This window comes from Chrysemys picta, chromosome 7 (genome assembly GCF_011386835.1).
Source record: "Chrysemys picta bellii isolate R12L10 chromosome 7, ASM1138683v2, whole genome shotgun sequence".
Classification (NCBI taxonomy): Eukaryota; Metazoa; Chordata; order Testudines; family Emydidae; genus Chrysemys; species Chrysemys picta.
Window position 1 is genome coordinate 14,937,525 of NC_088797.1, and position 24,561 is coordinate 14,962,085.

A 24,561-nucleotide genomic window follows, 5' to 3' on the forward strand; every position below is an offset into this window, starting at 1 on the left:
TATCACAGTAACCTTGCGTATCACTAACCACTCTGTGCCTCAGTTTACCCATCTAAAAATTAGGCTTAATGACATTGATAGAATGGTGGTAGGTGCTTTAGAAAAGCATGCAATATGTTTAAAAAAAAGGAGTAAAGAAGTGCGAAGTATTACTGCTATTCCCTTTATCTACGGAAAAACTGACAGGGTACCACACAGACATCACACAGCTCACCTACAGACCCCATACATAGTGCTTTTATTTGCAGAATGGAAAGAGGTGGCCTTATTGATCCAAATGCCACTTTTAACTACCTTGGTGATCCGTAATAGCAAGGAAGAAATGTCCTCAACAACTGGTATTTTCTTGTTATGAGAGATCATGGTCCACTAAGCAAGATTAGCCTACCAATTCCTTGATAATATATTTGCAGGAATTTAGGTTATTTCAGACATCCATAATGGAAAGGAATACAAATGGCTAAAAATCAAAGCAACCACTCAACTAAAAACAGATGAACAAGGATGGGAAGAGTCACATTATGCCACAAACTGCTAGTCCTGTGTTCATTCTCATCTCTTTCCAAAACACACAGATGTCGTTTGTCTCTCAAAGTGAGAGGAAAAAAAATATATATATCTCCTTATTCTCCCTCAAGAATAGAATTCACAGATCTGCATGCTCTGAGTCCATGCACTGTTCTGAGCCACTGAACGCAGTTCACAGTGTGGATAAAGAGGTTGGAAAGCTGTGCTGGGCCTTCAGTTTTTCCCCTTCCAACTGACAGGAATTACTAGTCAGTCCATGCTTCATCCACCCATTCCCATCAAGATTGCTAATATTTCAGGAGATTTTTTTTTTTTTTTTAATAAAGTCTTAACTTTCTTCATCTGAAACTCCTCAAGTTCATCTTAGAATCATAGACTTTAAGGTCAGAAAGGACCATTATGATCATCTAGTCTGACCTCCTGCACAATGCAGGCCACAGAATCTCACTCACCCACTCTTGTAACAAACCTGTGTCTGAGCCATTGAAGTCCTCAAATCATGGTTTAAAGACTTCAAGGTGCAGTGAATCTTCCAGCAAGTGACCCGTGACCTACGCTGCAAAGGAAGGCGAAAACCCCCCAGGGCTTCTGCCAATCTGCCCTGGAGGAAAATTTCTTCCTGACCCCAAATATGGCGATCAGCTAAACCCTGAGCATGTGGGCAAGACTCACCAGCCAGACACCCAGGAAAGAATTTTCTGTAGTAACTCAGATCCCACCCCATCTAACATACCATCACAAGCCCCTGGGCATATTTACCGCTAGTAGTCAAAGACAAATTAATTGCCAAAATTAGGCTATCCCATTATACCATTCCCTCCATAAACTTATCAAGCTTAGTCTTGAAGCCAGATATGTCTTTTGCCCCCACTACTCCCCTTGGAAGGCTGTTCCAGAACTTCTCCGGGTTACTCCAAAGCCTTCTCTTTGTGAAGGGAGACAAAACTGGATTTAAAGCTAGCACTTCTAATAAGATCCAGTCCTTTGACAGTATAATTGTTAGGAGACAAGAAGTGAGACGGAAGGGAAACAGACACTGAAAATGACAAGGGAAGGTACCCTGCAATTCTACATAGGGGAAAAAAAAAAGGGGGAAAGAAGAATACTTCATTTTATTGCCAAGAAATATTAAAATGAATGCGCAGAACATTTGACTGTATATGCAGCCATGAGACAGAATTAAAAATGCACTTGCAACTGCTTCCAGCAGATCCAAGGTTCATGCAGCACCACACACATGGACTCTATACGGTTGATCTGTTGAAGAACTGTCGTCTGAAGTCTCTAGTTACTAGGAAGTAACCTAGCTCTCATTTATACTCTAAGCATTCCCTGTACTAGTTCAGTGTGCTGAAAATGTAGGGGTCTCTGTGAGGACAAACAGCAGGGACATGGAGGGGAAGAGAAAGGTTTTGGGCCAGCACCAGCCCAGTGACAGCAATACCAGAATAGTTTACAAGTACTCAAATCTATATCAAGCAAGAAAAACTGAAGGTTTAAAAATTACTCAGAAAAAGTTAAACATGCATAACACAAGGAAGAAGATTAGGTCACCTTCTGTCTTTTAGCCAATGACAAACAACTTGTATTGGACAAAATTATTATTTGTTAGGGGGTTTTGACATATGCAACCAAAAAAGCTGCCTCCTGGATACTTTGGAAGGTAACAGTGAGCCCTACGTTCTGGAATGAGTCTGACTTCCCTTTGCTGGCAACATTCTCTTCTTGAAAAGGGCAGGACACAAGGACCTCTGCAATCTACTGAGAAGGAAAAATTATGATTTGCTCATGTTGCCAGCAGTTACTGTGCTATGAGCAAGGGCTGTGACTATGTCAAGCAGCAACTAAGGGAGATCATCATAATTATCATATATTGCAGTGTTAAAGGTGTGTCGGGGAGAGTACCGCAGTTCACTTCCTAGGTTTAGCTATCTTTGATCAGAGGAGAAGTAAGGTATAATGCAGGAACTTGAGTCTGCTAAGACTGGAAGAGGAATCCACACCACAAAAGCAGTCAGAGGGGCCCTCACAAAAAGGTGGCATAGCCAATACTTATAAAAGACTCCCAAAGAAAAGGAATGACTCATCTGTTCCAAATTAATATCCTGACTATGTGGAAGCTACTTCTCCTTCCAAAATGTCATTTAATATTTGACTCAACCGGTACAGCCAGGACTCAATACGCCTTCAAATCATGAAATGAGACTGTTAAATATATAATCCACACAAATAAGTTGTAACTTATGATTTGCAACTGCCAGTGCAATGAGTTGTGCCATTTTCTTGGATCACACGTTTTTCTGTGCAGTTCTGTTACATCTTACACTCTCTTGGGGTAACCAGGAAGTCAACGTTTTTAGTAATTCTCCAACACTAGTAAGTCTTAGTGCTTACAAATCTGATGCTAGGGTAACAATATTCAATTCCCAGACCATGGATGGACTTGTAGAATTGATGTCACACTAATTAGAAAATGCTACAACGTCACTGTAGAAAGTAACAACTTGCAGAGGCGATATAGCCTGACTCACCAGAACCTGGCCAATCCCATGCATGGCATGGTGAAGGGAGCTAGAGACTTTAATTGGAGATAAAGCAGAGTAGCAAAAAGGCATGTTACAACACATCTGATATTTAAAAAATACTCACTGGGTTGCGAGTTTCACCCGCAGAATGATGAATAGCCCACCAGTCAGATGTCCACTCCCAGGCATTTCCCACTATGTTGTATAAGCCATAGCCATTTGGAGGAAACGCTGTAACCTGGAGGGGCGATAATGTTGAAAGATCATTTATTACAGTCTTGTGGCATGAAATAGCGTTTAACTCCTGATGACCAACAAGTTAAAACACTGACTAGATGTTTGTGCTCTCGGATATCTGAATCAGAAACTAGGGAGTTAACCATGCAGAAATACAGAGGCTCAGGAACAAGAAAGCTATTTTAATCAGGATTTATACTCGAAGACAAGGGTTCAGTATTATATCTACAAAAGGGCTGAACTATGAAAACCTTTATGTTTTCTTTTTAAACAGTACAAATCCCTCATTGTTATGGACAATGACAAAATATTCTCAAGGTTCCTCCCCCAACACTTACAGGTACTATTGTTAAACTATAAATTATCTTCTTGCTGACCCTGCTATTGTTAGAGCCAGTGATTTAATTACAAGACAACAAATTCCGACTAGCAGCTGTGAGCAGATGCTGGGATATTTTCTATTCTACATGCAAACACATAACTGCACTTTGCATTAATGGGAATTAGATCCAGTGGATCACTGTAAGACTAGTTTACATCCCCATTTGTGAATGCCAGATTTCCCACCAAGAGAATGGAGCGTGTCTCCCAACTTCTGCCTGTGCTGACTTCCCTTCTAGTCACCACTTCTCTTAAAATAGCATTCACAGAAGTCTACATACTTAAAAGACTACAGCATGCATTTCCTTTGCAAGCATTAAAAACTTTGTGACTTCCTCACTATGAGATACTTCTAACCTTTATAAATGGAAGTTCACATCTTCCCCATTAAACAGAAAAAACACCATTCCAGAGGTCATGAAACTGAGTACCGGTATTTACTCAGAATGCTAGTCAAAAAGACCCACTATGTCAAAAACCATTTTGTTTATACAGGGCAAGTTATGCCATACTCATCATCCTGAAAGCATTAAGTGTTTTTTGAGTCAAAGGCAGAGATATAGCTAACTTTAGTGAATCTAAAAAGTTAAATGCAAGTTATTTTTAGTCTCCATTTCACACTTTGTAGGAATAAATGTATAGTGCCTTTCTCCATTTTAAGAGTCGTGAGAACGCTGCATGATGGCAACCTTAAAGAGCCTTTTCCACTGTAACACCCCTGGCTGGAATTAAACATCTTGTAGCTTGAAAAAGCTGAAGTTGCGAGAAGTGTTCTTCCGGTGGCAGACACCTATTGAAAAACCCCATTACCCATCACACTGGGTGTACCCCTCAATTCGAAGGCGGTGTTGCTAATGTACTCTGACACACTTACTGGTGCAGTTCCTTTGTATCCATCCTCTCCAGTATTGCTTATTGGGAATTCTCCCTGCCAGATATTGGCATAGTGCTGACCTTTTGGCTGAAGCTTATTGCCCCATGGGAAAAGTCTGTTGGAAGAAACACAAGAGACAAGCTGTCAGAAATATGGCTAGCCTTTAGAGTTAGAGGCAACAGAAGGGAAAAAGGGGAAGGGAGAGGACTGCTACCAGTCTCAAAAAGCTATTTTGAATAGATTAATCAATGAAAAGCTGCCAATCTAGTTCATGTTGGGTACACAAAAATACTCTGAGGAATGCAAGTGCTTGGTCAATGTTTTGAACTTATATGGTCATCTAACTAGGTAGCACTACTGCTATAAAAAAAAATGTTAAACTATTTTAAGTAGAGTTGATCCTAGAAAATTAAACCCAACTCCCATCTTTGTCAGTTGTTTTTTTTAATTGGAGCTACAACAAGAAAAATTACAAAGTAAATATTCTTTACATAGTTTACATCTGAGGAGCCGGACATATAGAACATATACAATCCGTGTTCCAACTCCATTTGTATAAACCCACAATGTTTAATAAGCCTTAAAAGGGATGATGGTTCTCGTATTGCAACTGAAGCTCTGCAGCACAATTTGCTGTTCTATGAGATAATGTTTTAGGTTTAGGATATACAAAATGACTGACATATGAACCCAGTAGTGTCTGTGCAATGAAAGGAATTATGACTACTTGAGCTCTCTCTCTCTACTCCCCTTCCCAGTCCTTTTGTTCATCTCAAACTGGCTTTCTCGGACTCTTTGACCAATTTTGGGTCTGGCGGCAAGAGCCTTCTACATCACATCTCCCGTCACCTGCAACAGCATTCCTACATCTCAATCACAGCCTTATTGCACTTTGTCTCTTAGTTACTATTTAATTCCAACCTTATATGGTTATATGAAGCGTTTTCTGGGATACCCTTTACACAAAGGATGCTGTACAAAATAAAGTAGTGTTACATTTACTGCAAATGCATGTGCCTGTGCAAGAAAAACATTAAGGAAAATAAACACAGCTTTTCTCTGGATGTTGAGATATCAGAATCCTATACATGCACGAGGGAAGAGTCTTGACAAGTACCTATTCTCAAGGCCCCCTCGACAGCTGTACTCCCATTCAGCTTCTGTGGGTAATCGTTTTCCCGCCCATGTGCAATACGCTACAGCATCATTCCAGGAGACATGAAGAACTGGGTGATCCATTCTGATGAGCAACAAAAGACACAGAATGAGGACATCAGCATGGTCAACCAGCCTCACAGCTATACTCTGCAACAGTGCAAGCACCTTATGAACCCCCCACCCCCGCCCAGACCATGTCATGATTTAATACAATGGGCCATAGACTGTACATAGAATGTTTATATCCTTCATGCTAGACTTCAGTTATCTCTGAACTGGGTGCACAGGTTAGTTTTACAGAAAAGAAATTATTGAAGTAAATACCAGAGCAAGGCATCAATCAAGAACACATACAAAGTGAAGAACAGCAAGTGTCAGAATAAGGAATTGAGGTGGTGGGGGGGGGAAATTGGTAAGTAACAGCAGGTTGCACCACAACTATGCACTCTACCCACAGATCCAGCTCACTCTTGGATTTCCCCCATCATGCCCATTTGCGTCCTCACCCAGACTCCATTTAGGGAAGGGTCTGTAGAGCTACTAGCCACTAACTACTCCCATTGGCTTCAATGAGAACCTAGCTTATGAGCACCTCATAGGATCAGGCCAAAACACCTTCGAGGCTGCAGTGTTAGCCCACATTTCTGCGGTAGTTTTAAGGGTATGCTGTAACGCATTAGAAAACGGAGTCAGAGGAAGAGCAGCCTCTGGATGGGGCAGTTTAGGTTTGTAGAGTTAGATAAATTTTTAAATCATTTTTGCTATTCATTTTAATTCTCTATTTTCTTTTCCTCTCCCCCTCAAATCTGTTTACTGCAGGGAGAAAGAGAGAAAGAAGGGTAATGGCAGGAGAGAATACTGGCCAACCCCTCACTTCACCTCAAGCCTCTTCAAACCTCACCATTTCGGAGCTGCAGTAATTTGATAATGGAAGCAGGGCTTTTTAATGCAGACTTTTACAAATGACTTCCATGTTTCCCCTGTTTTAATCCCCACACCGTCTTGCTCACACATTCCCAGCCCCTCCTACCCAAAAGAGACTGTTTCAGCCCTCTGAGACGGAAGGTCTCATTTATCCTGGTCACAATACACCTGCCCTTCCCCCCGCCCCCCAACACACACACCCCTCTTTTTCCACAACCCTCTAGCAGAGTGAGCTACCACCCTGCTAGTAGGGGCTTCTGGTACAAGAGTTGAATGCTCAAGGCTTCCGACTCACTGTATTAGCTATTGGTCTTCCTTTCACTTTTCCACGTCTCACAGTCTCCACTAATCTTCAATCTTTGTTTCTTTCTCTACCTTTTAGACTATTTCTCTGTGATGGGAAGTTTGGTCATTATACTAGGCCAGACTCACAAGCAACTCCTACAAAATGTAAGGCTCAGAGGGCACGTTTCCAAAGCTGTTAACTGCTATGACCTAAATCTCTCTTCCTTATTTTTTGTCTTGTCTCTTGATACCACCGCCTCTATTTTTGCTTCAGATAATTTCTCTTTATTCCCCCTTGGAGAGCAGATGATGTGCACCAGCCATCAAATGATGTTAAAGAGATGCGGCTCCCATCCTTAAGGGATTCAATACGTCAGCTTCCACAAGACATAGGCTGAAAAAAAATCTGCTTTTTTAAAAAGATAACCCTAAATACATCAGTGAGAGATTAAAACTTTGACTAGTCTCTTAACGTGAAGTTACTGATCATAATCATATTTCATCATCATTTCTTTAACAATATGTAAGGCCACCAAACACAAGCTCCTTAACAATAACATGATTTACATCTACATAAGTGTATCTCTCTGCAGCATTACCCAAAGATCACCACTGAAGTATGAACCCTAAATAAATAAATAAATGGTGATATCCTAACTCCTAGAACTGGAAGGGACCTTGAAAGGTCATTGAGTCCAGCCCCCTGCCTTCACTAGCAGGACCAAGTACTGATTTTGCGCCAGATCCCTAGGTGGCCCCCTCAAGGATTGAACTCACAGCCCTGGGTTTAGCAGGCCAATGCTCAAATCACTGAGCTAACCCTCCCACCCACCCTCATTTCCCTCACCCCAACAAACCCATTGATAAAACTTATAGAAGGGCCTACCCTCCTAAGTCATTTAAGTCCCATTGACTTTCAGGGAGAATTAAGGTCCTAAATTGCTTAGACAGTTTTGAAAACTTTATTCCTCCCCCCAATATTCTGAGCCATTTTCTATAAAACAGATGGCATCAGAATTCCTGAACCATGGAGCACAGTCCGAGGACACCTTACAGACAACTCTTTTATAATGAAAGGGGTGCAGCAGGGTTGGGAAGACAAATTAATGCAGAACATCCTCTGCTGATCTCAGCCACAGTGCTCTCTCAGGTGGGCAGGTCCTAGACCATCAAAACTGAACATGACACCTAAAGTCTGATCAAGCTTCAAATTAATACAACGTGCCCAGCTAGTATATTTTATCTAACCGTGACAGAGGTTATTAGTTCTTTCAAGTGCTAATGCTTTAACTGAAGCAAATGCTTAGAAGTCCCAATTATAATATTATATGCAACAGAAAAAATACTACTATCTATGCACTGAGAAGCAATAGAAAGAGCACAGCAAGAAGCCCATCTCGAACCATGCCTCCCACCTTCCGCGCTGAGTTTCTACAGACACTTAAAGTAAATACCACAGTTAAAACGGAAAGGCCATGTCTGGCTCACCTCTTTGAGATACTAGAATCTGGTCCCTCAGGTTGCCTCCAATTAGCTCCTTTAACAGGCATCCACCAGGGAGCAGCTGCAACCTGAAAACAGGCCAAGTAGAATCAAGAAGAATGTTGTAGGCCTTCTAAATTCCCAGTCAGAGCTATTCTGGGAAACATCCATGTGACAACAGCGAAGAAGTGACTACACCTCATTTTTAAGCTCACAGCTCAGAAGTCTGTCTACTGCCTCCAAAACCACTGTGAGGAAGATCGTCTCTAACCAACGGAGACCCATATGTTTAGTCTACAGCATTAGTGGCCAAACAAAAGCCAGTGCAAGTATGGATTAACGCACTGTGGACAAGAACAGCGGGGAAGTGAAGTGACTGAATCTGCAAAGTTTGTTTAATGACTGCTTTTCACTGGTATTGACCTGCTTCAGATTTTGAAAAGATTGAAAGAAGCCCAATGTTCTCCCAAGTCTCTGATGTTCTGAACTGCACCTCGCTTCCTGAAAACACAATTTTGAGCAGGCTATTCACATCTGACAGCTCTGTCCTCTCACCAATTTCCAGTTGTAATCTTTGAGTCCTGAAACTATGTTGTGAAGCTTACCCAGGTCGTCTTATAGACTATTTTAGACTTTTTTTGAGCACATCATGTGGTAAATCAGATTTCATCTAAGCATCACAGCAATCTCTTTGCAGTGCTATGTGATGCTATATCCTGTTCCCCTGGTATGGCTAAAGAGTTTATTTTTAACTTGTTCACCAGTTTCGTCTGGCAGCTTCTAACTCTAGAATCAATATTTTTGGGACAATTAAACACCCTGAGGACTTCCCTCAATTAAGGTCAAGACTTCCATTTAGCACACTTGTCATTTTCCTTCCAGTTAATTAAACTCACTAGTCTGGATCTGCAGTATTTGCTATCAACTTCCAGTAGGTGGAGACAAACCAATCTCAATTTTAATACGTTGGCAAATACAAGCACTTCACGACTGCATTAGTTTCTCTAAACACAGAGTGGTAAGTTGTTTCTGTAGTTGTTATAGTTTAAGGATCATAAAATTGTTCTTACTTCAAAAACAGCTACGAACAATACATACAGAAGAGTTGTATTACAGTTTACATATAAGCTATTGCTTCCTACTTTAATGAAAGCACTTTGTGGCAAATTGAGGCAAAAAGATAATGCCTGTTGAGGTCACAGAAAGTACAAGTGGCAGAGCTAAGTGAAATAACCCAGACCTGCCCCAAAATGGGTTGGCATAGTAGGCTTTTAAAGAAAGATTACATATGCATATGAACAAGAACATCCACAGTTATATTAACTAGGATAAGGAAAATCAGGATGTAAAACTCTCAATGCTTTGGTATGTAAGCAACCACCAACTGCCTATGGTAAGCGAAGGCAGTGTAATCAGTGGACAGAGCATCAAACCAGGGCTCAGGAGACAGGTTCTATTCTGCCACTGGCCTCTTGGCTGACCTTGATTAAGTCACTTGACCTTTGTTCCTTAGTTTCAGATAATGATACTGATCTTTGTAAAGCTCTCTTAGATCTATGATGAAAAGCGCTATATAAGGCCTAGGTAGTAATAATGAGAAACTTCCCTTATGAACAGTTTATTCTATAATTGTCCATCTTGGGGTTACTTCCTGTGAAGGATGTGCTACTGCCCCCACTCAGAGACAGGGCATTGGACTAGGTAGATGAGTGGCTTGACCCAGTACAATCTGAAAGCTAGCAGCAGCTTCCCGGGAGAAACATGATGCCATTGATGCTACTTCCACCCATGGGGATTAGCAGTGAGGAGGGAAAGGTATTTGGAAAGGATAATTAAATATTTCAACCATATGTGCTCTATGGTCCTGACCCCTCGTCAGCATTGCTTAAATGGAAATTTCAGAAGAGGGAATAAACGGCAGTCTGACAAAAGGAAGTGGTTAATACATTGCAAAGGTACACTGCTTACACTTGCAAGACCACCAAATAAATGAATCCTCACAAAAACTTGCAACATTGTTTTCCCCAACTAAAAGTGGGGTTTGAGCCCAAGGTTGATGGCTAAAGGTCTTGCCCTAAACCATATAATGAGTCAGTGGCAGAACTGGGATTTGCTGACTTCTAGCCCTGAGATCAACCCACCACACTACAGAACCTCTCCAGTGAGGAACCTCGGAATATTCTTGAGTTGTGCACAAGAGCACTTGAACCTCTAGAACAGATGTTCTCAAACTTGGGGATAGGCCCCTCTGGGGGGCACAGAATGTATTCTGGGGGGGCACGAGAAGCTTTGGAAGAGAACTTACTGCGCACATTTTACCCACAGCCATGAATAACTAGCAAAGCTGATTTCTACAGACATATCAAGTCCTCAGATGGCACTGTGCATTTGACGCTAGATGCTGCTGTGCATTGTGACAAATTTGTTAAATTTGCATGGTACGTTAATCCCTTTGTTACGACAGGGATTTAGTGGTAAATATTGACCACAATCACCATTTTGCTTTTGCTCTTATTACAACAGACTGTTGGCTTGTTTGGACGAGTGCCTTCCTGTTTTTAATATTTAATGAGAGTTGCATGTTGATTTTTTTTTTAATCATTAGATGTACTTGTGTGGCAGGAGGGAGAGTGTAAACTATTACACGATCAAAAACGTTTGCAAATCACTGCCTTAGAAGCATGGTCGAATTCCAGCCAGAGAGATAAGACTAGAACTCTCTGTGGACGGGAAGTGGTCACATACAGGTGCCTGAAACGCTTTCCTTCAAAATGCTGGAATAGAAGACGTCGCATTAAGTGCAGAAGAGACAAGGACGGTTCTCAGCAGCCTGGAGACCAAAGCTTTCTATCTCACAGAGTGGGTTCCATTTAAATTTGGCCTGTTATGCATATCACAGAAGGCAATCACATCTCTCAAAGAGCTTGCGCTCATCTCCCAGTCTACAACTACAAAAAGAAAGCAGACACGCTAGTGCAGCTCAGGCACGCTAGTGCTGTTCTCCGAGGCCCTGCCCTTTCTGAGAAGTGTAATAACACACTCAGCCCCTCACTAAACTTGGTGACTCCCTTATGGAAGATTCCAATGATCTCAGTTGGAAGAAAAGCCTCCACTTTAGACCCCCAGTTCACTTTCCCCCACACAGACCGGCTGTAGTTTCATTTACTAGTATCAGAATGAGCGAATTCCAAAACTGACACTATAGACTACGTTTAGGCTAAAAGACTGATGGTATGCAACTTTCTTGCATTTTTTCCTTGTCTCCTAAATTTTGGATCTTTGACTCATAGCTGGGCTTCAATCTTTTATACTATCTCCATTTGAGAGCTGGTGGTTACTGAAAGTTAAAGTGACGTTCACGTGCCAAGAGAACTTGACAGAACCTTACTTAGAGTTCATCAGTAGTTCCATAGGAACTGAAATATGCATACTGTGACATTTTTCTAAGAAACTGCTAGCTTTAAAAAGATGAAGGTTGTAGTGGACTGTTGTATCCTTATCCAAAACAAAACCTTGCATGTGACTAAGAAGCCACTTCATGTTTCTTCATGCACAAATAGCAAAAACATGTTTTCAGTTTGAATGGTGTATGGTAACAGAGAAAGAAAAGAAGTCGCTCCACACGAAAGCACTGCATGTCTCTCTTCTGTTTCTGGTTGTGCTGAACTGAACACCAAAGGGCTGCTAGTTTTTGCAATCAGATTTTTACAAGATAAACAGATGCAGTATGCAAACAGGATAACAATTATAGACTAGGTATACCACAATCTCCAGATTAGCTTCCAAATGACAATTAAGTCAATCATATATTGATATCATCAACTAATATGCATTAAGTTGCTCTTTCCAAAAAGAAAAAAAGTATATGCATTTCAAACTTCTCAGAATGCTTTAAAGCTTTTAATAGCTCTAATTCTAATCAGCACAAAGGCTAATTTGATCAGAGATACTACAACCCCCATCATTTAATACTGCAAACGTTCTCATACCACTAAGGAGCTTATTGCTTTCATAATGCCTGACATTCTCATGCTTCAGACCTAGACATGTGTTCCATAGACTGGGTGACAGATTCAGTCTGCAAAAACAGAACATATGCTGAACAATAAGTCCAGAAGAAATAATTAAAGAAGATATCAACCATTTCACTTTGATTAACTCTTTAATCTGCAATATAGACCACAGGTTTTCTATTAGCAAAATTCTTTTTTTTTTTTTTTTTTTTTTTTTTTTTTTAAGAAAGACTAAGGGCAGATCTACACTGGCAAAGTTACAGCCCGGCAGTTCTAGTGCCACTCAGAGAGTGCCAAAGGAAAACCGCTGTTGTGTGTTCATACTGACAACTGCCTGCGCAATAGCATGTTCACACTTGTGGCACTATTCAGAGCAGTGCACTCTGGACAGCTCTCTCACAGAGCACCTCTTTCTCTTTTGCTAAGACTTGTGGGAAGGCGGAAGGGGTCGCAGGGCATCCTGGGTCCTGTCCCAATGCCCCGTGATGCATTGCTTTGTATCCCAGCAATCCCTGTGCTTCTGTCCACATTTGGCACCATCTTTCAATGGTTTGTGTACTGCGCACCCTGCCCTGCCTCTTTCTGGCTGCAGGAATGAATCCCAAGCTGTTGACAAGAATGCTGTTTGCACTGACCAACATGTCATGAGTGGCAGTGGAATTATTCCTTAAACTACAAAGGCAATAGGAGTGCGATATTGATCTCGCCGCATGTAGTAGCTATGACATGAGAATGCTTGTGGCATATACTGAGGTGCTGACCACAGTGGAACGCCGCTTTTGGGCTCAGGAAACAAGCACTGAATGGTGGGATCACATTGTGATACATGTCTGGGATGACGAGCAATAGCTGCAGAACTTTCGCATGAGGAAAGCCACATTCATGGGACTGTGTCATGAGCTCGCACCAGCCCTGCAGCACAACGACATGAGAATGAGAGCTGCCCTGTCGCTGGAGTAGCACTTGGCGACTGCACTGTGGAAGCTGGCTACTCCAGACTGCTACCAATTGATCGCTAACCAGTTCGGAGCGGGAAAGTCGACCACTGGGGTCTTGTTGATGCAAGTGTGCAGGGCCATTAATCGCATCATGCTCCAACAGACCGTGACTCTGGGCAACGTGTGTGAGATTGTGGATGGCTTTGCACAAATGGGCTTTCCTAACTGCGGAGGGGCGACAGATAGCACGCACGTTCCAATTCTGCCACCAGACCACCTAGCCACCGAGTACATCAATCACAAGGGGTATTTCTCAATGGTTCTCCAGGTGCTTGTAGATCACCATGGGCGTTTCACAGACATTAACGCAAGCTGGTCCAGAAAGGTGCATGATGCACGCATCTTTTGGAACACTGGCCTGTTCAAGAAGCTGCAAGCAGGGACTTTCTTCCTGGATCAGAAGATCACCGTAGGGGAAGTCGAAATGCCCATCGTGATCCTGGGAGACCCTGCCTACCCCTTAATGCCGTGGCTCATGAAGCCATACACGGGGCAACTTGACAGCAGCAAGGAGTGGGTCAACAACAGGCTGAGCAAGTGCAGAATGACTGGAGCATGCATTTGGCCATTTAAAAGCCCGCTGGTGATGCCTGTATGGGAAGCTGGACATGGCCGATGACAATATTCCTATGCTTATATAGCCACGTGCTGTGTGCTCCATAATATTTGTGAAGGGAAGGGTGAAAGCTTCACTCAGGGCTGGACCGCAGAGGCTGAACGCCTGGAGGCCGAGTTTGAACAGCCAGCAACCAGGACTATTAGAGGGGCACAGCACGGGGTTATAAGGATCAGGGATGCTTTGAGGCAGCAATTTGAAGCTGAAAGCCACTAATATTTGTTGCTATGCTCAGGATTGCAGTGCTTGTAATGCTAGAGGTGACTGGTGCACATGATGCAAGAAGGGGCCTTAACATAACTGTATGTTGCTTTGCAGTGCTCCTTTTGCTTTCACCTTATAGAATAAAGATTGCTTTCAAACAAACAGTTCTTTTATTGAAAGACAACAACTCGAGGAGAGAATCAAATGAAAAAATTCATCAGCAGGGAGGGGGTTGGGGGAATGGGAGGTCTCAAGGAGGAGGAGGGGTCCCGGGACGGCTACAGATTTGTGGATGTCCAGGGATCATACCCAACCTTCTCCTTTGGAGTACGATGCAGCGGGTGCTGTACTTCAGCAGGGCCAAACTGGTGATGGATGGATGTTGAGTGCAGTGGGTATTGGAAGTCCACACTGCTGGACTGTGAGGAGGGAGGAGTGGAATGCTGCGGGTAGAGAGTGGAGCCAAGAGGTTGGTAAGAGTGTGTTGGCGGTGTGTGTGTGTGTGTGTGTGTGTGTGTGTGTGTGTGTGTGTGTGTGTGTGTGGTGCATGGCAAAGAGTTTTGCAATAGTGGCTGCAGGGGAGGGCGGGTGCAGAGCTGCTCTGTTTGAAGAGCTAGTATCGCCTGGAGCGTGTCCGCTTGGTGCTCCATAACTGTTAAGAGCCGCTCCGTGGCTTCTTTCTAGTGTACCACATTCTCCTTTCATTCCCTCTTCTCGCTGTCCCGCCACTCCTTCAATTCCTTTTTCTCGGCAGTGGAGTGCATCATAACCTCATGCATGAAGTCCTCCTTAGTTCTTCTTGGACGCTTTCTAATTCTTTACAACTGTTCTGCTGCCGATAAGGGAGGCTGGCCTCCCAAGGTTAACTCTGAAGTTTAAATGCAATAGAAGCAGTAGTGTTGCAACACAGACAATACTGTTTCAGTGCTTTAAAACACAGCCAGTATTCACACACCTGACACTAACTGGCTGACCCCAGGCAAGCACACACAAGCCACAAGACCCCCAAAATGGTGAGTAACCACGGGGGCGGGGGGAGGGGAAAATCACTTTTCCCAGACCCTGCTGTACACTGGGCACGTGGCTCTTGGGGAGAGCCAGCACTGTGGGGGAGTTGGAGAAGGTTGATAATCATTTCTGTCCCCACACTTTCCACAGGAGGTGATCATTATGGAAAGCATCTTGCTGCTGAGGGAGAGCAGGAAATCAAGGGAGGGTCTTCTTCAAGCCTGCGGCTTCTGCCCTGGCCCCTATGTGGCTAGCCTGTGTGCAGCTATGCGCCCCCCACTACCCCCCGTGATGGCACAGTAGTGCAGGAAAGTTACCGTTAATGGGGCAAGAAACAAAGCAGTCCTGCCAAGGAACCTGCGGGAGCGGATTGCCCAGTATCTCCATGAGAGTTCCCTGGAGATCTCCGAGCGAGATTCACATGAAGTGAGGGAGTGTATCAACAGCCTGTTCCGCTGCTCAAACTAGGCACGAGGTGGGAGACAAGCCTGCTTTCTGCAGCCCTCCTTCCCCCAACAACTCGCTTCAGCAATTCCCCAAATCAGATCCACTTATCGGGGGCCTCCTCTCCTCTTTGCGCTTCGCCAATATCCAACTGCTGTGACTGGCTAGGCTCCTCCGGGGTAGAAAAGAGCTCCGGACTGCATGCATCTATGGCCTCCGAGTCATCCTCTGCCTCTGGTTCCCCCTCTTCATCCAAGATTGCCTCCTCCTGGCTTGGTCCACTCTCGACTGGCAACGAAGTATCCACAGGGGACTTCGCAGTGGAGGTGGGGCCACCTCCGTGTATCACGTCCAGCTCTTTGTAGAGCCGGCAGCTCGTGGGCACAGCACCGGAGTGGCAGTTTGCCTCCCGCGCCTTGTGGCAGGCATTCCGCAGATCCTTCACTTTGACCCTGCACTGCAATGTGTCCCAGTCATGGCCCTTTTCATTCATGCATCTAGAAATCTGTCCATAAGTATCATAATTCCGATGGCTGGAGTGCAGCTGTGACTGCACGGCCTCCTCTCACCAAATGCTGACGAGGTCCAGCAACTCGGCAGTGCTCCAAACGGGGAATCGCCTGGTGTGTGGAGCAGGCATGGCCACCTGGAAAGATGGGCTGGGACCACTGCATGCATCACTGAGCAAACAAAGGGGACTTTCAAATTTACAAAGGAATGTATGGGGTGGGCCTGGTGGTTGGTCACCTGAGGGCAGGGCAAGGCAGTAGAGTTCAAACGCATGGCCAGAGATGCGACAACAGGCATTGTGGGACACCTCTCAAAAGCCAATCACAGCGCTGTAATCACCATGGTGTCTACTCTGGCACCGCAGTGCTGCAGTCACGACGCAGAAAGCTCTACGCCTCTCGCCGAGGTGGTTTTTTTAGAGCGCTGTTTCTGCGCATGAAGTGGCTTGGCAGTGTGTACACCTCGGGAGTTACAGCGCTTAAAGCTGCTTTACTGTGCACAAACTTGCCAGTGTAGACGGGGCCTAAGAAAAGACACTTTTATTGAAATGTTTGTTCAAGCAGTTTAAGTGGATAACAGCTCTGAAAACAGGACAACTATTTTGATAGCTATAAGGATGCTGTTTTAAGAAGGCTCAGACTACTTTATATAGTTGGTTCAATCACCTGAATATTTATATTCCCCGCAGTCTCTGCTATAGAACTAAAATCTCTAAGAAACCAGAGTGAGGGCTACAGTACACTCCTCATGAAATTGTGCAGACAGGCAGACACCATTTAATCATACTGCAAAGAGAATCATTAACAACAAACTCACTCCTACAAAAAGCAACAGAGGGTCCTGTGGCACCTTTGAGACTAACAGAAGTATTGGGAGCATAAGCTTTTGTGGGTAAGAACCTCACTTCTTCAGATGCAAGAAGTGAGGTTCTTACCCACGAAAGCTTATGCTCCCAATACTTCTGTTAGTCTTAAAGGTGCCACAGGACCCTCTGTTGCTTTTTACAGATTCAGACTAACACGGCTACCCCTCTCATACTTCACTCCTACAAGTTCTCCCACATGCATGGAGCAATTTGCGGAACTGAGGCGTAGTCAGCTACTGCCACCTTTGATTAAAAATGAAAATTTCCTAGAGTCCAATTTACTTTTCCAGAAGCGTTTGGGATAGACACACACTTTGGGCTGGATTCACAAAGCAGCTTAGCTGTAGTGATGAAGAGCATTGCCTTGGCTCCCTATACAATGAATGGGGAGAGATAAGCATCTCAGAATAGGATTCACAAAAGTCAGCATGCTAGGCAAGAACCCACTTAAGCTAGACAATAGGAGACAGATGTGTCCTAAGCCTCACCTTCACCCCACTCAGAGTTCAGTGCCTCCCTCTGCTTGGGATTCTCGGTTGCAAACCTCTTGCCATTAGGCTCCTGCACTATTTTTTTTTTTGGGGGGGGGGGAGGAAAGAGGGGGCAGCACAAGAGGTAGCCTTGGAAGCACTGCAGTCCCATGCCAGGCATCTGGATCCCTCAGCCCCAGAGCTATGCATCAACTGCAGGAAAGATGGGTGCTTCTTTAAGTCACCTGCTGACCCAGCAAGCATGTTCAGAGCTTGCCTACCAGATCAGGCCCCTATACATGAGCGTGGGGTGGGATGGGGACCAGAATGTCTCATAGCCCCAGTGGTTAGGGTACTCACCGGGAAGATGGGACAGCCCTAGTTCAAGTCTTCCTCCACCTGAGGGGTAGAAGGGATTTGAACAGGGAGCTGCCACCTCACAGGTAAGTGCCCTATGAGATATTCAGGGCATTCTGCACAGGTGTGGAAGGTTCACCTCTCACAGGCATCAGTAAGTGTAGCAGCCACTGTGTGCTCAATTGCACTCGCACAGCCCAGGCTGCTGGAATCAATGTTTATTAAGACTGCACCGTGGCTACCATATGTAGGCCAATTTGAATGGTTACTATTAGCTCCCATCAAGGTCCTGCCCCAGGTCAGAGTCCCAGATAGATTAGTGTAGGGCAGTGACAAGGCTTGGCGACTCAAGCTGGAGACAGCTTTTCAGATGGAGAGACTAAGGATACACAGCCCTGGAATATTATAATTTCACCTGTTCTGCAAGGGATTTCCTTACCTAAAGGGTGTATTCCATTGAGCACAAAGATCCTGTCCTGTCTCTCTCACACATACAGACGCACCCCTCTTTTCCTGTAGGACTGGGGGAATTTTAACAGGCTACAGTTGTACATGCAGCCCCTATATTTAAAACAAGCCCCCACCCAAATCAAATGAAGGTCTTTAGATAAATTCACCTTCTCCCTTCACTTGAGCCAGACCTCTCCCCAGCTAGCCCTTTCTTTTCTATAAATACACTGAAAATGGCACCGACATGACCTATTTCTATTCAACACACCATCTCCATAGCAACAGTCTTATGTTAAGTTGAAACAGATGTAACTGACTGCATGGAGACACATTACAATGTAAATAGTGTGAAACTGAATATTGCTTCAAGGCTCAAGACAAAGAAGAGACCTTTTCTAGTCACCCTTCGGTCAGAGACCAAGGTTGTCATAGTAGCTGCATGAAAGAGTCAATCTACAGATGTGATTGTTATTCTTGCTTTTGTGTTTGCAAAATATTCTGCAACAAAGAGATGGAAACAAACACTCTATAATTATGCAAATCAATTATATTTCATTCTCATTCTTAAAACTAACTCCACCAAATATGAAATTAAATCAGGGTGGATAAAAATCAATGATTAAAAAACAACAAAATAATAGGATTTTTATTTAAATCTGATTTTTTTGATAAATGTTTTTTGAGGAAAAAACCTACCTAAAGATAGTTTTAATTAAGATATCTTTGAATTATAATGTATCTAATCATGGAATAGGAATTTTAAATTCTAATTTTATAGAATGAGACAATATATTCATGTAATGTTTAAGAAAAGTTTTGTAAATGAGTTCCAATAGTTCATGAATTAGGGACCCAGTCTTATGGGGTTCCACAGGCTTCTGTATAGATTATTTAGGTTAACGTTTCTATCTACCTAATGGGACTCAGTGCTCAGTCTAGAAGATACCATCAGAGATGCTTGAAGTGGGTTCTAGCCCACAAAAGCTTATGCCCAAATAAGTTTGTTAGTCTCTAAGGTGCCACAAGGACTCCTCTTTGCTTTTGCTGATACAGACTAACACGGCTACCACTCTGAAAACTGTGGATGTGTGTCTCCAGAGGTAACTTGCTTGTTAACAGCAAAAATGTTTTAAAATAAATTACAATAAATAATATAGAGAGGTGAGAAAGAACAGGCCTCAACTCTATTGCCCCTCGGCAAATTTGTGTACACAGAGTCAGTCCCTTACCTCTCTCTAAAAGGTGCAAAGTTTCAAGAAGTTCAATGAATAGAAGAAGATTGTTGGGGGCAGAATAGATCTGGACAAGGAGAAGATGTCTGGAGATAAATGTGAGAAGGAAGGGACATATGCTTGTTTTGTTAAAATATTATAGGTTTGCTGTTGAAGAAAAAAATCCAGAATACACAACATTGTTGTTTTAGTTATATAAAACAATATTAATTATTAACTTGTTGAATTGGAGATAGTTCACCTCCCAATGACTTCATAAATATCTGCTTCAATTACCTTTGTTAAATGAAATAACCAATCATTCATTTTCTGATATAGCTGTAAAATGAATCTGAAAAGTTTTCAAAATAGATCACTGTTTAAAAGTGTAGAGTGTGTACCTTCTAAAAATGAAACCTACATCTATCTCCGAGATGTGAAGAATATGTATTAAGGTTATAACAACCAACAAGAAAGCACTTTTATGTAGAAAACCATGATTAAATTGAGTTTTCCAGACTAGTGATTTAAATCAAATTGATTTAAATCAAATCCACCCCGAATTGAATACATTCAAATTAGTAAAAAGAAGAACAGGAGGACTTGTGGCACCTTAGAGACTAACAAATTTATTAGAGCATAAGCTTTCGTGGACTATAGCCCACTTCTTCGGATGCATATATATATGACTATATGATATAGTCTCTAAGGTGCCACAAGTCCTCCTGTTCTTCTTTTTGCGGATACAGACTAACACGGCTGCTACTCTGAAACCATTCAAATTAGTGAATCAGAAAGTCACTAACTTTTTTCTTCTAGCAGATAGAATTGCAAGAGCCAGCAAGACGAGAGCTATCACAACTCACAATATTGATTGTTTTACTCAAAGCCCCAGCTCCTACCTGAAGTCCTCTGACTGCAGGAGAATCTCAGCTTTCACTTACAAGAAAACAAGTAAGTTTCCAGCCTTTAACACTGGAGTAAAGCTTAGAAATGGGACCTCTTAGAGGCCCAAAAAAACAGACTGCAAATCGTGAGACTTCAAAAATAATAGAATTTAAGAAAAATCTCTTGATTTTTGAACAGCCAATGTTGGCAATATGGGACAATAAGAATTTTACAAGACGGGAATGTATATTTTAAATGATCACTTAGGAAAGGGCTCAAGATTTAACTAAGAACCAAAATTTTACTTTGATGCAGCTCCAAGAAAAGCAGACAAAGTTTACATTGCACTGAACCAATCAAAAATTCAAATGTTCAAGTTCTGGAGGTCAGGAAGTTTTTTGGGTTAACTTTGCAACAAACAAAAGGCTTCTCTCTCAACAACAACAGCAGGAGCACTGGCAAGACTACTACATTTTTGCTTTGCAATTTACCTTTGAGCTTGCTATATGCATTTGAAGTGTCCTGCTCTTCACTTGCTTGTTGGCAACATATCTAGAACTCCAGAAAGACCTATGGGTTTCTATTTTTCTAGTGGTTCAGCAATCCCTGGTCATCCACAATCCCATGCAGTGTGTGCTGACTGTGATTTAAGTAGTCAAACTCATCCTGCAACTTATCATCATCATAATCATACCATTTTATAGGGAAAAGAATCGGGGGTATTGTCATCTTGTATCAGTAGACAGCTCTAAATCCTCCAATATTCTGTAACTAGTAGACTACTAATTCCAAAAGTATCCCAGAAGCGTGAATGCAACAGAAAATGTCCTATAGGACATAACATTTAAGTAACCCATGGTTTAGTGACCTCATCTAGAAAGTATGATATTTGCCACACACACAAAAAAAACAAAACAAAACCAAAAAAAAACCACCAACAACCCCCAACCCTGCAAAGGCACTAAATTGTCCTCCTTAACACTCACCTTTGACCCCCCTCTTTCTGGTACCTCTGAGCACAACCCCTTAGGTGACAGGCCTCTGGGAGGGAATCCAGCAATTCTCCTCTTAGGCTGGGTCTACACTACCCGCCTGAATCGGCGGGTAGACATCGACCTCTCGGGGATCGACGCTCTTACTCCACCAGCAGAGGTGGGAGTAAGCGCCGTTGACGGGAAGCCGCAGAGGTCGATTTTGCCGCTGTCCCTACAGCGGGGTAAGTCGGCTGCGATACGTCGAATTCAGCTATGCTATTTGCGTAGCTGAATTTGCGTATCTTAAATCGACCCCCCCCACCACCCCCCGGAGTGTAGATGTAGCCTTAGTTGGTTCCAGGAGACTGTAGCCTGACTGCTCAGCAGGCCTGACTAGATTCAGCTGCCCTGTTAGACTTCCCTTATCCCAGAGCAGCCTTTTCAAAGCCAAGTACTGTTTAATCTCAACAGTAGGAACACAGGCTCACAAGAGAAAAGTGTTTAACACAATTAACAGTCTGTACATACCTAAAACTCAGGCAGGCCTGCTCAGCTGCCTTCCCCCTCCACCCCGCTTCTGGGTCTGGGATTCAGTCTGATTCTCCACAGACCCCATCTCTCCCCCTGCATGCCACAAGCCCTCAATTTATCACACCCAAACTTCTTTGTTCCCAGTTTCCAGCCTCTTCTTTTCAGACCCTGAGGTTATGAGTAGGGATTCAGCATGGTGGAGCTAAAACTTCAAAGAGATTGACACCTGCATTATCTTTAAAGTATCCCTTGTAGCCATACAGCAAACACAAACAAATATGTAATAATAATAAAATACTGGCAGCTTCTACACCCTTCACAATGACCTCTGGCAACACCCAAGAACGCTTCAATGTCAGGACTGCTGCTTATTATACAAACAATTGTTTAATTATTACCTTGTCCTCCACATTTGTTTCATCCTACATTTAGATTCTAATTCTTCAGGGAAGGGAATAGGGATTTTTGTTATGTTCGCACAGTGTCTAGCACAATAGGGCCTTGATCCACAAGAGGCACCTCTAAGATTAGAAATATCTTAAATTATAATAATATTGAACAGGTTTGTATACCGGGGGGGGAGGGGGAAATAGCGTTTGATGGTCTAAAACTTGATTCATAAATGGCAACATTCACCATAAAACTCCACCTGAATATTTTACTCCTGGTGACGGGATAACTCCAGTTTGAAGTCATCAGTCCACTAACATTTCCAGACCTAACATTAAATGCCTCCTAGAAAAAATGGAAAGCATCCAAATCCATATATTTCAAATGTTATAGCTCCCTTGTTCTGAAACTGATTCACAAGTTTTCTTCTGACCCAAAAGCAAAACAACAACAACAAGTCAATGTGTCAGAGTTTATCTTCCCCAGACCTGGAATGACAAGCACCCACTTCTTTACAGTGAATACGTTTAGGAACCCTTTGATTTACATTGTATTGAGAGAGGAGTACAAGGTGTCATCCTTGTCACTTTCTTCACAGCAGCTGCACATAGAGCTGAAAGCTTGTGCATTTTCTCTTAACAGCTTGCCAACCTCTTCATTGGAAAGTATGCCTCAGTATCTTTCCACTGAGCAGAGACAATCCTTGTGCTTACTTGTTCGAACGTACATTTGTTAAAAACGACCCAGAAGTGGAGTAATAGAATCATGTAAACACCCCCCCATGCTGCTCTGCCAAGAGACCTCTATTCTGAACAACACCCCTAACTACTGCAGAGTGAAATTAGAAGATCACACCCCTTAACTGCATATTTTATTTCACTCCCCGCCCCCCCCCCCGCCACACACACATACACACACCAGCCCTGAGAACCCTGCAGTTCTTTCCAACCACACTCAGAAAACTGGGCTTTCAGGTGCTGTCACAACTGCATCAGTTCTGAAGACACAACGAACTCTAGACACTTAGGGCTTGTCTATACTTACCGCGCTGGTTCGGCGGCAGGCAATCGAACTTCTGGGTTCGATTTATCGCGTCTTGTCTGGACGCGATAAATCGAACTCAGAAGTGCTCCCCGTCGACTCCGGTATTCCTGCTCGCCGCGAGGAGTACGCAGAGTCGACGGGGGAGCCTGCCTGCCGGGTGTGGACTGCGGTAAGTTCGAACTAAGGTACGTCGACTTCAGCTACGTTATTCACGTAGCTGAAGTTGCGTACCTTACTTCGATTTGGGGGTTTAGTGTAGACCACGCCTAACTCATTTCACTATGGCATGCAAGCAGTGGGATTACATTTGGTAAGGACAGTGCACCTGTAGGTGCAAACATTTTCCTGCCCAACACACTGGGTGGATGCCAATCTCCTGGGCAGCCCATGATAACAATTCCAAAGCTGCCTCTATTCTCTGCAGGGAAGGATCCAACGCCCGTGGTGCTCTTCCAACTAATGGGTCCTTTGAAGGGACCAATACTGATTTCAGAAAAATCTGTACTAGATGAAAATCCAGCATCTAAGGAACCAGCAAGACCACCAAGGGGTCGATATCCCATTTGAATAGAGAGCCAGCAACTCCAGCACTAGCAGGTCAGTCACTTCTGCTGCAAGACATAGAGCTACTTCACCACAACAAGACCACAGTACACATTTCCTTGCCACCTCTATTAGCTTCCCCACCCCTCAATGGCTTAAACCAGACTCAAAGCTTATTGGGGGTGATTGGGAACCTCTGAATCATTCACTGTTGATCTCTCTCTCACTTGGATATTGAACAAAACCAAACCACTCTAAATTGAACACTATAATCATAGTGATACAGCAAAACAAATTTCCTATAAACTCCTTCTACAGGCTCAATGCCAATGAAGTACTCATAGACATGCCCAGCCCTTCTGAGTGCATCACCTACCCTGTTTCCCCGAAAATAAGACAGTGTCTTATATTAATTTTTGCTCCCAAAGATGCGCTAGGTCTTATTTTCAGGGGATGTCTTATTTTTCAGAAATGAAAAATGCCTTATTATCGGTGGATGCCTTATTATCGGGGAGGTCTTATTATCGGGGAGATGCCTTATATTACAACGAGAGGCAAAACTGTAAGTAGGCCTTATTTTCGGAGGATGTCTTATTTTCGGGGAAACAGGGTATTTAGGATACTCCCCAGGAAGGCTAATTCTCTGTCTAC

General features: G+C 43.2%; 1 protein-coding gene across 9 annotated transcripts in view; it reads right to left on the reverse strand.

Annotated features, from left to right (window-relative positions):
* The window catches only part of SUMF1 (sulfatase modifying factor 1), an 80,441-nt gene that overhangs the window by 36,540 nt on the left and 19,340 nt on the right, over positions 1-24,561 (reverse strand). For all 9 annotated transcript variants that reach the window (XR_255377.5, XR_010589385.1, XR_010589384.1 and 6 more), the window contains 4 exons: positions 8,401-8,483; positions 5,663-5,785; positions 4,546-4,660; positions 3,178-3,291 (listed from right to left, as the gene is read on the reverse strand). Coding sequence is in view for 6 of the 9 variants with exons in the window: in XM_024105019.3 (XP_023960787.2) it covers positions 3,178-3,291; positions 4,546-4,660; positions 5,663-5,785; positions 8,401-8,483 (435 nt within the window). In the remaining 3 variants the exon portion in view is untranslated. The remainder of the gene's footprint in view (positions 1-3,177; positions 3,292-4,545; positions 4,661-5,662; positions 5,786-8,400; positions 8,484-24,561) is intronic.